Raw genomic sequence first — 16,306 nt, 5'->3', positions numbered from 1 at the left:
CTAATGTCTTCTTATAGAACTAGTTTCACTACATGTCCTAATGTCTTCTTATAGAACTAGTTTCACTACATGTCCTAATGTCTTCTTATAGAACTAGTTTCACTACACGTCCTAATGTCTTCTTATAGAACTAGTTTCACTACACGTCCTAATGTCTTCTTATAGAACTAGTTTCACTACACATCCTAATGTCTTCTTATAGAACTAGTTTCACTACACGTCCTAATGTCTTCTTATAGAACTAGTTTCACTACACGTCCTAATGTCTTATAGAACTAGTTTCACTACACGTCCTAATGTCTTCTTATAGAACTAGTTTCACTACACGTCCTAATGTCTTCTTATAGAACTAGTTTCACTACACGTCCTAATGTCTTATAGAACTAGTTTCACTACACGTCCTAATGTCTTCTTATAGAACTAGTTTCACTACACGTCCTAATGTCTTCTTATAGAACTAGTTTCACTACACGTCCTAATGTCTTCTTATAGAACTAGTTTCACTACACGTCCTAATGTCTTCTTATAGAACTAGTTTCACTACACGTCCTAATGTCTTCTTATAGAACTAGTTTCACTACACGTCCTAATGTCTTCTTATAGAACTAGTTTCACTACACCTCCTAATGTCTTCTTATAGAACTAGTTTCACTACACGTCCTAATGTCTTATAGAACTAGTTTCACTACACGTCCTAATGTCTTCTTATAGAACTAGTTTCACTACACGTCCTAATGTCTTCTTATAGAACTAGTTTCACTACACGTCCTAATGTCTTATAGAACTAGTTTCACTACACATCCTAATGTCTTCCTATAGAACTAGTTTCACTACACATCCTAATGTTTTCTTATAGAACTAGTTTCACTACACGTCTTAATGTCTTCTGATAGAACTAGTTTCACTACACGTCCTAATGTCTTCTTATAGAACTAGTTTCACTACACGTCCTAATGTCTTCTTATAGAACTAGTTTCACTACACGTCATAATGTCTTCTTATAGAACTAGTTTCACTACATGTCCTAATGTCTTCTTATAGAACTAGTTTCACTACACGTCCTAATGTCTTATAGAACTAGTTTCACTACACGTCCTAATGTCTTCTTATAGAACTAGTTTCACTACACGTCATAATGTCTTCTTATAGAACTAGTTTCACTACATGTCCTAATGTCTTCTTATAGAACTAGTTTCACTACACGTCCTAATGTCTTCTTATAGAACTAGTTTCACTACACGTCCTAATGTCTTCTTATAGAACTAGTTTCACTACACGTCCTAATGTCTTCTTATAGAACTAGTTTCACTACACGTCCTAATGTCTTCTTATAGAACTAGTTTCACTACACGTCCTAATGTCTTCTTATAGAACTAGTTTCACTACACGTCCTAATGTCTTCTTATAGAACTAGTTTCACTACATGTCCTAATGTCTTATAGAACTAGTTTCACTACACGTCCTAATGTCTTATGGAACTAGTTTCACTACACATCCTAATGTCTTCTTATAGAACTAGTTTCACTACACGTCCTAATGTCTTATAGAACTAGTTTCACTACACGTCCTAATGTCTTCTTATAGAACTAGTTTCACTACACGTCCTAATGTCTTCTTATAGAACTAGTTTCACTACACGTCCTAATGTCTTCTTATAGAACTAGTTTCACTACATGTCCTAATGTCTTCTTATAGAACTAATTTCACTACATGTCCTAATGTCTTCTTATAGAACTAGTTTCACTACATGTCCTAATGTCTTCTTATAGAACTAGTTTCACTACATGTCCTAATGTCTTATAGAACTAGTTTCACTACACGTCCTAATATCTTCTTATAGAACTAGTTTCACTACACGTCCTAATGTCTTCTTATAGAACTAGTTTCACTACACGTCCTAATGTCTTATAGAACTAGTTTCACTACACGTCCTAATGTCTTCTTATAGAACTAGTTTCACTACACGTCCTAATGTCTTCTTATAGAACTAGTTTCACTACACGTCCTAATGTCTTCTTATAGAACTAGTTTCACTACACGTCCTAATGTCTTCTTATAGAACTAGTTTCACTACACGTCCTAATGTGTTCTTATAGAACTAGTTTCACTACACATCCTAATGTCTTCTTATAGAACTAGTTTCACTACACGTCCTAATGTCTTCTTATAGAACTAGTTTCACTACACGTCCTAATGTCTTCTTACAGAACTAGTTTCACTACACGTCCTAAAAAGGTCCAGAGGAAGACGATGTTACCTGTCTTGTTGACTTCGGGGAGGAAGCGCAGGAAGACAGGTCGGGCGTAAGGAGGAAGAGCGTTGTCCAGGTCCTTGGCAAACTTGTCCAGGTCTGAGGACTGTGTGGGATCAGCGATGGCGGCCATGCCCGCTTTCCCTTCTGCGCCTGAACATGGCAGGAAGAGCGAGTGAAAGGCTGATGTGTACAGGTGTGTGTGCAGGTGTTTACCAGGTACTTCCACTCCGTAGACCACAACATCTTTCATGTCCAGCAGCCTGCTGAGCGTCCCCTCCACCTCCGTGGTGGACACGTTCTCTCCTTTCCAGCGAAAGGTGTCTCCTGTCCTGTCCTTGAAGTACATGTGTCCGTACTGGTCCATGATCAGCACGTCACCTGCCAGACCAGACCAGGTCAGAGTCAGCAGGAGATTTCATCCTTCACAATAAATGTCCACCAACCAGAAAGATAAGCGCTGTCTCCCTTCTTGAAGACACTGTGGGAGATCTTCTTGCTGGTGGCAGACTGGTTGACGTAGCCGTCGAATCTCCGTAAAGGATCGTTCTGAATGATCCTGCCCACCAGCTGACCAGGCTCGCCTGGGGAGACCGTGGGCAAGTTCTACCATCAATGGAAGCCTTTAGCAAACACAATCTCAACCCTTTCTTACAACTCCTGCTTTTATTTGGGTGAATCATCCAAATAGTACATACTACTATGCGTGGGATCTACAAGACCAGGACAAATAGTACATACTACTATGCGTGGGATCTACGAGACCAGGACAAATAGTATGTACTACTATGCGTGGGATCTACAAGACCAGGACAAATAGTACGCACTACTATGCGTGGGATCTACAAGACCGGGACAAATAGTATGTACTACTATGCGTGGGATCTACAAGACCAGGACAAATAGTACGCACTACTATGCGTGGGATCTACAAGACCGGGACAAATAGTACGTACTACTATGCGTGGGATCTACAAGACCAGGACAAATAGTACGCACTACTATGCGTGGGATCTACAAGACCGGGACAAATAGTACATACTACTATGCGTGGGATCTACGAGACCAGGACAAATAGTATGTACTACTATGCGTGGGATCTACAAGACCAGGACAAATAGTACGCACTACTATGCGTGGGATCTACAAGACCGGGACAAATAGTATGTACTACTATGCGTGGGATCTACAAGACCAGGACAAATAGTACGCACTACTATGCGTGGGATCTACAAGACCGGGACAAATAGTACGTACTACTATGCGTGGGATCTACAAGACCAGGACAAATAGTACGCACTACTATGCGTGGGATCTACAAGACCGGGACAAATAGTACGTACTACTATGCGTGGGATCTACAAGACCAGGACAAATAGTACGTACTACTATGCGTGAGATCTACAAGACCAGGACAAATAGTACGTCCTATGCGTGGGATCTACAAGACCAGGACAAATAGTACGTCCTACTATGCGTGGGATCTACAAGACCGGGACAAATAGTACGTACTACTACGCGTGGGATCTACAAGACCGGGACAAATAGTACGTACTACTATGCGTGGGATCTACGAGACCAGGACAAATAGTACGTACTACTACGCGTGGGATCGACAAGACCGAGACAAATAGTACGTACTACTACGCGTGGGATCGACAAGACCGGGACAAATAGTACGTACTACTACGCGTGGGATCTACAAGACCGGGACAAATAATACGTACTACTATGCGTGGGATCTACAAGACCGGGACAAATAGTACGTCCTACTATGCGTGGGATCTACAAGACCAGGACAAATAGTACGTCCTACTATGCGTGGGATCTACAAGACCAGGACAAATAGTACGTACTACTATGCGTGGGATCTACAAGACCAGGACAAATAGTACGTACTACTATGCGTGGGATCTACAAGACCAGGACAAATAGTACGTACTACTATGCGTGGGATCTACAAGACCAGGACAAAGAGTACGTACTACTATGCGTGGGATCTACAAGACCAGGACAAATAGTACGTCCTACTATGCGTGGGATCTACAAGACCGGGACAAATAGTACGTACTACTATGCGTGGGATCTACAAGACCAGGACAAATAGTATGTACTACTATGCGTGGGATCTACAAGACCAGGACCAATAGTACGCACTACTATGCGTGGGATCTACAAGACCGGGACAAATAGTACGCACTACTATGCGTGGGATCGACAAGACCAGGACAAATAGTACGTACTACTATGCGTGGGATCTACAAGACCAGGACAAATAGTACGTCCTACTATGCGTGGGATCTACAAGACCAGGACAAATAATACGTACTACTATGCGTGGGATCTACAAGACCGGGACAAATAGTACGCCCTACTATGCGTGGGATCTACAAGACCGGGACAAATAGTACGTCCTACTATGCGTGGGATCTGCAAGACCAGGACAAATAGTACGTACTACTACGCGTGGGATCTACAAGACCGGGACAAATAGTACGTACTACTATGCGTGGGATCTACGAGACCAGGACAAATAGTACGTACTACTATGCGTGGGATCTACAAGACCAGGACAAATAGTACGTACTACTATGCGTGGGATCTACAAGACCAGGCAAATAGTACGTACTACTATGCGTGGGATCTACAAGACCGGGACAAATAGTACGTACTACTATGCGTGGGATCTACAAGACCGGGACAAATAGTACGTACTACTATGCGTGGGATCTACAAGACCAGGACAAATAATACGTACTACTATGCGTGGGATCTACAAGACCAGGACAAATAATACGTACTACTATGCGTGGGATCTACAAGACCGGGACAAATAGTACGTACTACTATGCGTGGGATCTACAAGACCAGGACAAATAATACGTACTACTATGCGTGGGATCTACAAGACCGGGACAAATAGTACGTACTACTATGCGTGGGATCTACAAGACCGGGACAAATAGTACGTACTACTATGCGTGGGATCTACAAGACCGGGACAAATAGTACGTACTACTATGCGTGGGATCTACAAGACCAGGACAAATAGTACGCACTACTATGCGTGGGATCTACAAGACCAGGACAAATAGTACGTACTACTATGCGTGGGATCTACAAGACCAGGACAAATAGTACGCACTACTATGCGTGGGATCTACAAGACCAGGACAAATAGTACGCACTACTATGCGTGGGATCTACAAGACCAGGACAAATAGTACGTCCTACTATGCGGGGGATCTACAAGACCGGGACAAATAGTACGCACTACTATGCGTGGGATCTACAAGACCAGGACAAATAGTACGCACTACTATGCGTGGGATCTACAAGACCAGGACAAATAGTATGTACTACTATGCGTGGGATCTGCAAGACCAGGACAAATAGTACGTACTACTATGCGTGGGATCTACAAGACCAGGACAAATAGTACGTCCTACTATGCGTGGGATCTACAAGACCGGGACAAATAGTACGTCCTACTATGCGTGGGATCTACAAGACCAGGACAAATAGTACGTACTACTATGTGTGGGATCTACAAGACCAGGACAAATAGTACGTCCTACTATGCGTGGGATCTACAAGACCAGACAAATAGTACGTCCTACTATGCGTGGGATCGACAAGACCAGGACAAATAGTACGCACTACTACGCGTGGGATCTACAAGACCGGGACAAATAGTACGTACTACTATGCGTGGGATCTACAAGACCAGGACAAATAGTACGTACTACTATGCGTGGGACCTACAAGACCAGGACAAATAGTATGCACTAGTATGCGTGGGATCTACAAGACCAGGACAAATAGTACGTCCTACTATGCGTGGGATCTACAAGACCAGGACAAATAGTACGTCCTACTATGCGTGGGATCTACAAGACCAGGACAAATAGTACGTACTACTATGCGTGGGATCTACAAGACCAGGACAAATAGTACGTACTACTATGCGTAGGATCTACAAGACCGGGACAAATAGTACGTACTACTATGCGTGGGATCTACAAGACCGGGACAAATAGTACGTACTACTATGCGTGGGATCTACAAGACCGGGACAGATAGTACGCACTACTATGCGTGGGATCTACAAGACCGGGACAAATAGTACGCACTACTATGCGTGGGATCTACAAGACCGGGACAAATAGTACGCACTACTATGCGTGGGATCTACAAGACCGGGACAAATAGTATGCACTACTATGCGTGGGATCTACAAGACCAGGACAAATAGTACGTACTACTATGCGTGGGATCTACAAGACCAGGACAAATAGTACGCACTACTATGCGTGGGATCTACAGGACCGGGACAAATAGTACGTACTACTATGCGTGGGATCTACAAGACCAGGACAAATAGTATGTACTACTATGCGTGGGATCTACAAGACCAGGACAAATAGTACGTACTACTATGCGTGGGATCTACAAGACCGGGACAAATACTACGTACTACTATGCGTGGGATCTGCAAGACCAGGACAAATAATATGCACTACTATGCGTGGGATCTACAAGACCAGGACAAATAGTACGTACTACTATGCGTGGGATCTGCAAGACCAGGACAAATAATACGCACTACTATGCGTGGGATCTACAAGACCAGGACAAATAGTACGTACTACTATGCGTGGGATCTACAAGACCAGGACAAATAGTACGCACTACTATGCGTGGGATCTACAAGACCAGGACAAATAGTACGTACTACTATGCGTGGGATCTACAAGACCGGGAAAAATAGTACGTACTACTATGCGTGGGATCTACAAGACCAAATACGTACTACTATGCGTGGGATCTACAAGACCAGGACAAATAATACGTACTACTATGCGTGGGATCTACAAGACCAGGACAAATAGTACGTACTACTATGCGTGGGATCTACAAGACCGGGACAAATAGTACGTACTACTATGCGTGGGATCGACAAGACCAGGACAAATAGTACGTACTACTATGCGTGGGATCTGCAAGACCAGGACAAATAATACGCACTACTATGCGTGGGATCTACAAGACCAGGACAAATAGTACGTACTACTATGCGTGGGATCTACAAGACCAGGACAAATAGTACGCACTACTATGCGTGGGATCTACAAGACCAGGACAAATAGTACGTACTACTATGCGTGGGATCTACAAGACCGGGAAAAATAGTACGTACTACTATGCGTGGGATCTACAAGACCAAATACGTACTACTATGCGTGGGATCTACAAGACCAGGACAAATAATACGTACTACTATGCGTGGGATCTACAAGACCAGGACAAATAGTACGTACTACTATGCGTGGGATCTACAAGACCGGGACAAATAGTACGTACTACTATGCGTGGGATCGACAAGACCGGGACAAATAGTACGCACTACTATGCGTGGGATCTACAAGACCGGGACAAATAGTACGTCCTACTATGCGTGGGATCTACAAGACCGGGACAAATAGTACGTACTACTATGCGTGGGATCTACAAGACCAGGACAAATAGTACGTCCTACTATGCGTGGGATCTACAAGACCAGGACAAATAGTACGTACTACTATGCGTGGGATCTACAAGACCGGGACAAATAGTACGTACTACTATGCGTGGGATCTACAAGACCAGGACAAATAGTATGCACTACTAGGAGGGGATAGAAAGAGAAGAAAAGGAAGACAGAGGGGAATTGTGGGGACAAGAGGGGGATAAGACAGAGACAAAAACAACAACAGCAAACACAACAATAACAACAACAACAATAGAGCAACATCAGCAAATAGGATAAGTACAAATAAGATGGTAAAAGTGATAGCAAAGAATCAGTTAGTGAAGTAAATATTAATAACAGAAATGACAATGAACATTATTACACTACAAATGGAGCAATACAAATACCAATAGAAATATCACTATTGATAATGAACAATAACAATAATTACCTCTATTATCAACAATACAGTTGTTCAAATGCAACAATACATATACGTAATGATATCTAGAAATACAAAAGAATGCAAATAAATGGAGGGGAAAAAAGAGAAACCTTGTAGATTGTTATAGTAACATTAGGTTAAGCTTTGTTTCCCCTAGGGCAGTGGTTCTCAAATGGGGGTACGCGTACCCCTGGGGGTACGTGAGATTTTTTTTAAATGTCTGTCAAAAAGAACTGTGAAAAGAAATGCAACGATGCAATATTCAGTGTTGACAGCTAGATTTTTTGTGGACATGTTCCATAAATATTGATGTTAAAGATTTATTTTTTTGTGAAGACATTTTTAGAATTAAGTTCATGAATCCAGATGGATCTCTATTCCCCAAAAGAGGGCACTTCAAGTTGATGATTACTTCTATGTGTAGAAATCTTTATTTATAATTGAATCACTTGTTTATTTTTCAACAAGTTTTTAGTTATTTTTATATCTTTTTTTCCAAATAGTTCAAGAAAGACCACAACAAATGAGCATTATTTTGCACTGTTGTACAATTTAATAAATCAGAAACTGATGTATTTTACTGAATCTCTTTTTTTTTCAACCAAAAATGCTTTGCTCTGATTAGGGGGTACTTGAATTAAAAAAATGTTCACAGGGGGGTACATCACTGAAAAAAGGTTGAGAACCACTGCCCTAGGGCAACAACGGTAATATATGTTTGATGAAAGCTGATTATATGCATGAGTGCATGTATGCATATGTACCGTAATTTCCGGACTATAAGCCGCACCTGACTATAAGCCGCACCAGCTAAATTTAGGGGGGAATACAGATTGCTCCATATATAAGCCGCACCCGACTATAAGCCGCAGGGTTTTGATGTGTAACTAGCGTAGTATATAGGGGTTCCTGCTACCACGGAGGGGATTGTCGGGACAGAGATGACTGTTTGGGAACGCAAAGCGTCCCATTTATTAACAATAAATCTTTCAATCATTCAATCAAACTTTCACATCTTTGACATGGCGAACAGCATTCGTGCAGAGTACAAATAATACAACGGTGCAAAGTAACGCAAAGTGCTCGCCTGTACGTTATCAAAATAACCAGCCTACCGGTATATGAAAAGTCAGTCTTTAATCATTGTGTCATCGTCTTCCTCCTGCGTACTAAAACCACCGAAATCCTCTTCGTCGGTGTCGGAGAAGAACAGGCCGTAAATAAGCCGCACCCTTGTATAAGCCGCAGGGACCAGAACGAGGGGAAAAAGTAGCGGCTTATAGTCCGGAAATTACGGTACTTGTCTATGTACAGTCTGTGTATATCTGTGTTTGTACAGTGAATGTATATGTACAGTATGTGTATATGTATGTTTGTACAGTGAATGTATATGTACAGTATATGTATGTTTGTACAGTGAATGTATATGTACAGTATATGTATGTTTGTACAGTGAATGTATATGTACAGTATATGTATGTTTGTACAGTGAATGTATATGTACAGTATGTGTATATGTATGTTTGTACAGTGAATGTGTGTGTGGATGTATGTACTTTGAGTGTGTATGTATGTACTGTATTTGTGTATGTATGTAGGAGAATAGGCACTTAGGCATGTGGGTAAGTACCTTTGTGTGTATGTACACTACCGTTCAAAAGTTTGGGGTCACATTGAAATGTCCTTATTTTTTAAGGAAAAGCACTGTACTTTTCAATGACGATAACTTGAAACTAGTCTTAACTTTAAAGAAATACACTCTATACATTGCTAATGTGGTAAATGATTATTCTAGCTGCAAATGTCTGGTTTTTGGTGCAATATCTACATAGGTGTATAGAGGCCCATTTCCAGCAACTATCACTCCAGTGTTCTAATGGTACAATGTGTCTGCTCATTGGCTCAGAAGGCTAATTGATGATTAGAAAACCCTTGTGCAATCATGTTCACACATCTGAAAACAGCTTAGCTCGTTACAGAAGCTACAAAACTGACCTTCCTTTGAGCAGATTGAGTTTCTGGAGCATCACATTTGTGGGGTCAATTAAACGCTCAAAATGGCCAGAAAAAGAGAACTTTCATCTGAAACTCGACAGTCTATTCTTGTTCTTAGAAATGAAGGCTATTCCACAAAATTCTTTGGGTGACCCCAAACTTTTGAACGGTAGTGTATGTATTAATGAATGAATATAGTTATGTGTGTACATATGTATGTGTGTATGTATGTACAATATATTTGTCTCCCAGTGTGTATGCGGGAGCCAAAGTACGGCCCCAGCCACCCAGAGAGTCCAACCCAAAGCATCCTGTGTGGTGCCCAGGGGACAAGGGACCCACACAGCCAGGCCGGCCAGCAAAAGAACCCCCCGGAACCGGGCCCACCATTCTTGCTCTTAAAGGCCTACTGAAATGACATTTTTTTTAATATAAACGGGAATAGCAGATCCATTCTATGTGTCATACTTGATCATTTCGCGATATTGCCATATTTTTGCTGAAAGGATTTAGTAGAGAAAATCGACGATAAAGTTCGCAACTTTTGCTCGCTGATAAAAAAAAGCCTTGCCTGTACCGGAAGTAGCGTGACGTCACAGGAGCTAGTATTCCTCACAATTCCCCATTGTTTACAATGGAGCGAGAGAGATTCGGACTGAGAAAGTGACGATTACCCCATTAATTTGAGCGAGGATGAAAGATTCGTAGATGAGGAACGTTACAGTGAAGGACTTGAGAGGCAGTGATGGACGTATCTTTTTTCGCTCTGACCGTAACTTAGGTACAAGCTGGCTCATTGGATTCCACACTCTCCTTTTTCTATTGTGGATCACAGATTTGTATTTTAAACCACCTCAGATACTATATCCTCTTGAAAATGAGAGTCGAGAACGCGAAATGGACATTCACAGTGACTGAACATGTAAATACACGATTAATAATATTCAGCTTTGCGAAGCTAAAAAAATAGAAGCTAACCTAGCAAGGTAGCCAACGTGATAGCATAGCAGTCTCAAATGCAGATAGAAACTAAATTAAAAAAAAACCTGACTGGATGGATAGACAGAAGATCAAAAATACTATTAAACCATGAACATGTAAATACACGATTAATAATATTCAGCTTTTCGAAGCTAAAAAAATAGAAGCTAACCTAGCTACGTAGCCAACGTGATAGCATAGCAGTCTCAAATGCAGATATAAACTAAATTTTAAAAAAAACCCTGACAGGATGGATAGACAGAAGATCAAAAATACTATTAAACCATGAACATGTAAATACACGATTAATAATATTCAGCTTTTCGAAGCTAAAAAAAATAGAAGCTAACCTAGCTACGTAGCCAACGTGCTAGCATAGCAGTCTCAAATGCAGATATAAACTAAATTTAAAAAAAAACCTGACTGGATGGATAGACAGACCAAAAATACTATTAAACCATGAACATGTAAATACACGATTAATAATATTCAGCTTTTCGAAGCTAAAAAAATAGAAGCTAACCTAGCTACGTAGCCAACGTGCTAGCATAGCAGTCTCAAATGCAGATAGAAACTAAATTTAAAAAAACCCTGACTGGATGGATAGACAGAAGATCAAAAATACTATTAAACCATGAACATGTAAATACACGATTAATAATATTCAGCTTTTCGAAGCTAAAAAAATAGAAGCTAACCTAGCTACGTAGCCAACGTGATAGCATAGCAGTCTCAAATGCAGATATAAACTACATTTTAAAAAAAACCCTGACAGGATGGATAGACAGAAGATCAAAAATACTATTAAACCATGAACATGTAAATACACGATTAATAATATTCCGCTTGGCGAAGCTAAAAAAACAGAAGCTAACTTAGATGCGGCGGCGGGCTTACTCACTGTAGTGCGTCTGCTATCCTGCTCAAAACACAACACAACCTCCTGGTGTTGGTGTTGCTGTAGTCCGCCGCTCCACCGATCGCACCTACAACTTTCTTATTTGCAGTCTCCATTGTCCATTAAACAAATTGCAAAAGATTCACCAACACAGATGTCCAGAATACTGTGGAATTTTGTCGATGAAAACAGAGGTATTTGAATTGGGTCCAAACACTTCCCTTGCCCTCGTGACGTCACGCGCATACGTCATCATACCGCGACGTTTTCAAGCGGAAGTTTCCCGGGAAGTTTAAAATTGCACTTTATAAGTTAACCCGGCCGTATTGGCATGTGTTGCAATGTTAAGATTTCATCATTAATATATAAACTATCAGACTGCGTGGTCGGTAGTAGTGGCTTTCAGTAGGCCTTTAAAGGAGTTTTGTCTGTCATTCACAATCTGCATGCCGAAAAGTGACTTGAAAAGTTTCACTAAAGAAGCATCACATGTTATATAGAGCAAAATAAAGTGTTTTAGACATAGAACAAATATCATAATATGACCCCTTTAAGAGATGCAATCCTAGATGAGAGTTGTGTGTGTTACCAAGTTTGCTGGTGTGGATCAGGTCCTAAGTCTGGGATCAAACTACCAAGCTAATGCTGGCGGACACATTTGTCACTGGCCCCGCCCCTTCATTCTCAAGCTGTCAGGGACGGTTCATAATGTTTGTTTACTGGCATTCTTTGTGCATTGTTTCACTTCCACAAATTCACCAAATTGTCAGCGTGGAGTTATTGAAGTCTGTTTAGCTGATTGGAGAGCTAGCTTGCGCAGCTACTGGGTCCATGACCATGACTGATGTTTTGTTTGATCAGCCATTTTACTGCCCCAGTACAGACACCGTTTGGAAACAATGAAGGTATGTAAATAAACATTTACAGAATATTTCTGTGTAAATAAGTCATTTCACAACAAGTATATATCTGCCACTTATAGTCCGGTGCGACTTATATATTGAAAAAGGTTTCTTTTTCCTTAAATTTAGTGGGTGCGGCTTATATACCGGTGCGCTCTACAGTCCAGAAAATAGGGTACTTTTTCCACATTAGTGTTTTTTCATGTCATAAAGTTTTTGTGACAAAAACAGATTTGTTTGCAGTTTGCACAAAAAGGCCGTACAAAGATGGCAGCCGGTGACACTCACCAGGTTTACAGGGAATGCAGACGCCGTCAGGTCCTCTGATGAGTTCCATGGTCTCCTCATCCACCCTCACCAGTCTGATGGGGTAAATGAAGGGCAGGATTTGGCTGTTGAAGCCACACGCTCCCACCTGACATAAAAACAGGGATCATTTGGTTGTCACTACCTATTTTCCCTTGCAGAATGAGGACGATAACCAATAAAAACTCAACTAAAATTGACAAAATTGTCGATTGTACATTCTGTATAAGCCAAGTTGGTTTATTACGTTGTACAGTAACTTTAATAACCTTAAACCGGTGGTTTAAAATACAAATCCGTGATCCACAATAGAAAAAGGAGAGAGTGTGGAATCCAATGAGCCAGCTTGTACCTAAGTTACGGTCAGAGCGGAAAAAAATATGTATTTCACTGCATTCTAGTCCGTCACTCTAACGTTCCTCATCCACGAATCTAATGGGGTAATGGTCCGAATAGCTCCAGCTGCGTTGAAAACAATAGGAAAATATGAGGGAGTGAACAACTGACAACGTCACGCTACTTCCGGTAGGGGCAAGGTTTTTTTTTTTATCAGAGACCAAAAGTTGCGAACTTTATCGACGTTGTTCTATACTAAATCCTTTCAGCAAAAATATGGCAATATCGCTAAATGATCAAGTATGACACATAGAATGGATCTGCTATTCCCGTTTAAATTAAAAAAATTAATTTCAGTAGGCCTTTAAGCTTTTCAGTCTGGCCCGCCGGACATTCCCAAATCATTTTTTTAGATCTTACTCATGTTTTCTAATGACCGGAAGTCTTCAACTATACTAAGTCTTTCAATGCTTGGAATCTGCACTTATGGATGATATACCAGTTACTATGGTAATCTAATTAGTTACTATGGTCATCTAATTAGTTACTATGGTAATCTACGTCACAGCAGCTCAGACGAGGCACCAAGCAGTGTGGGCGGGAAGCGTTTCCACAGACGCGGAAGAAGCTTTTCACAACAAAGTTCTAAAGCTAGGTGGGTTTATTTTGTACCCTTCGCGTTCATATTTCACTGTTTGTTGCCTTTTTGTAGCGTTTCACTTGATTGTAAAATGTCGATCGAAAGGGGGCGTGACATTCCTATTTTGTCAATATTCAGTGTTTTATCGTTCATAGAAAAATGTAAAATTCCATTGTTTTTTAAGGCGGTCTGTCATAACGTTTTTAGCATTCATTTAGACATTATTGTGAGGTTTTGTATTAGTGTTCCTAAAAATAGATATACGGGCCCCCAGACACATTTTTTTCTCTAAATGTGGCCCCCGAGTCAAAATAATTGCCCAGGCCTGGGTTAGATTGACATCACTTGCTACTTGACACATGCTAACTGTTAGCATGCTAAGTTTTTTTAAGCCAACTTTACAAGTGTACACCTCAGATTGACATCACCTGCTACTTGACACATGCTAACTGTTAGCATGCTAACGTTTTAGTCAACTTTACAAGTGTACACCTCAGATTGACATCACTTGCTACTTGACACATGCTAACTGTTAGCACGCTAAGTTTTTTTAAGCCAACTTTACAAGTGTACACCTCAGATTGACATCACTTGCTACTTGACACATGCTAACTGTTAGCATGCTAACTTTTTAGTCAACTTTACAAGTGTACACCTCAGATTGACATCACTTGCTACTTGACACATGCTAACTGTTAGCATGCTAACTTTTTAGTCAACTTTACAAGTGTACACCTCAGATTGACATCACTTGCTACTTGACACATGCTAACTGTTAGCATGCTAACTTTTTTGTCAACTTTACAAGTGTACACCTCAGATTGACATCACTTGCTACTTGACACATGCTAACTGTTAGCATGCTAACTTTTTAGTCAACTTTACAAGTGTACACTTCAGATTGACATCACTTGGTACTTGACACATGCTAACTGTTAGCATGCTAACTTTTTAGTCAACTTTACAAGTGTACACCTCAGATTGACATCACTTGGTACTTGACACATGCTAACTGTTAGCATGCTAACTTTTTAGTCAACTTTACAAGTGTACACCTCAGATTGACATCACTTGCTACTTGACACATGCTAACTGCTAGCATGCTAACTTTTTAGTCAACTTTACAAGTGTACACTTCAGATTGACATCACTTGCTACTTGACACATGCTAACTGTTAGCATGCTAACTTTTTAGTCAACTTTAAAAGTGTACACCTCAGATTGACATCACTTGCTACTTGACACATGCTAACTGTTAGCATGCTAACTTTTTAGTCAACTTTACAAGTGTACACCTCAGATTGACATCACTTGCTACTTGACACATGCTAACTGTTAGCATGCTAACCTTTTAGTCAACTTTACAAGTGTACACCTCAGATTGACATCACTTGCTACTTGACACATGCTAACTGTTAGCATGCTAACTTTTTAGTCAACTTTACAAGTGTACACCTCAGATTGACATCACTTGCTACTTGACACATGCTAACTGTTAGCATGCTAACTTTTTAGTCAACTTTACAAGTGTACAGATTGACATCACTGGGTACTTGACACATGCTAACTGTTAGCATGCTAACTTTTTAGTCAACTTTACAAGTGTACACCTCAGATTGACATCACTTGCTACTTGACACATGCTAACTGTTAGCATGCTAACTTTTTAGTCAACTTTACAAGTGTACACCTCAGATTGACATCACTTGCTACTTGACACATGCTAACTGTTAGCATGCTAACTTTTTAGTCAACTTTACAAGTGTACACCTCAGATTGACATCACTTGCTACTTGACACATGCTAACTGTTAGCATGCTAACTTTTTTAAGCCAACTTTACAAGTGTACACCTCAGATTGACATCACTTGCTACTTGACACATGCTAACTGTTAGCATGCTAGCTTTTTAGTCAACTTTACAAGTGTACACTTCAGATTGACATCACTTGCTACTTGACACATGCTAACTGTTAGCATGCTAACTTTTTAGTCAACTTTACAAGTGTACACCTCAGATTGACATCACTTGCTACTTGAC

At 40.6% G+C, this 16,306-nt stretch overlaps 1 protein-coding gene across 2 annotated transcripts in view; it reads right to left on the bottom strand.

Moving 5' to 3' along the window:
- The window catches only part of slc27a4 (solute carrier family 27 member 4), an 87,827-nt gene that overhangs the window by 18,284 nt on the left and 53,237 nt on the right, over nt 1-16,306 (bottom strand). For both annotated transcript variants that reach the window (XM_062057163.1, XM_062057162.1), the window contains 4 exons: nt 13,273-13,399; nt 2,698-2,835; nt 2,468-2,632; nt 2,258-2,404 (listed from right to left, as the gene is read on the bottom strand). In XM_062057163.1, the coding sequence (XP_061913147.1) occupies nt 2,258-2,404; nt 2,468-2,632; nt 2,698-2,835; nt 13,273-13,399 (577 nt within the window). The remainder of the gene's footprint in view (nt 1-2,257; nt 2,405-2,467; nt 2,633-2,697; nt 2,836-13,272; nt 13,400-16,306) is intronic.

This window comes from Entelurus aequoreus, linkage group LG08, assembly GCF_033978785.1.
Source record: "Entelurus aequoreus isolate RoL-2023_Sb linkage group LG08, RoL_Eaeq_v1.1, whole genome shotgun sequence".
Classification (NCBI taxonomy): Eukaryota; Metazoa; Chordata; class Actinopteri; order Syngnathiformes; family Syngnathidae; genus Entelurus; species Entelurus aequoreus.
The sequence above is the reverse complement of the archived record's forward strand: the minus strand, read 5'-3'. Positions and strand labels throughout refer to the sequence as shown.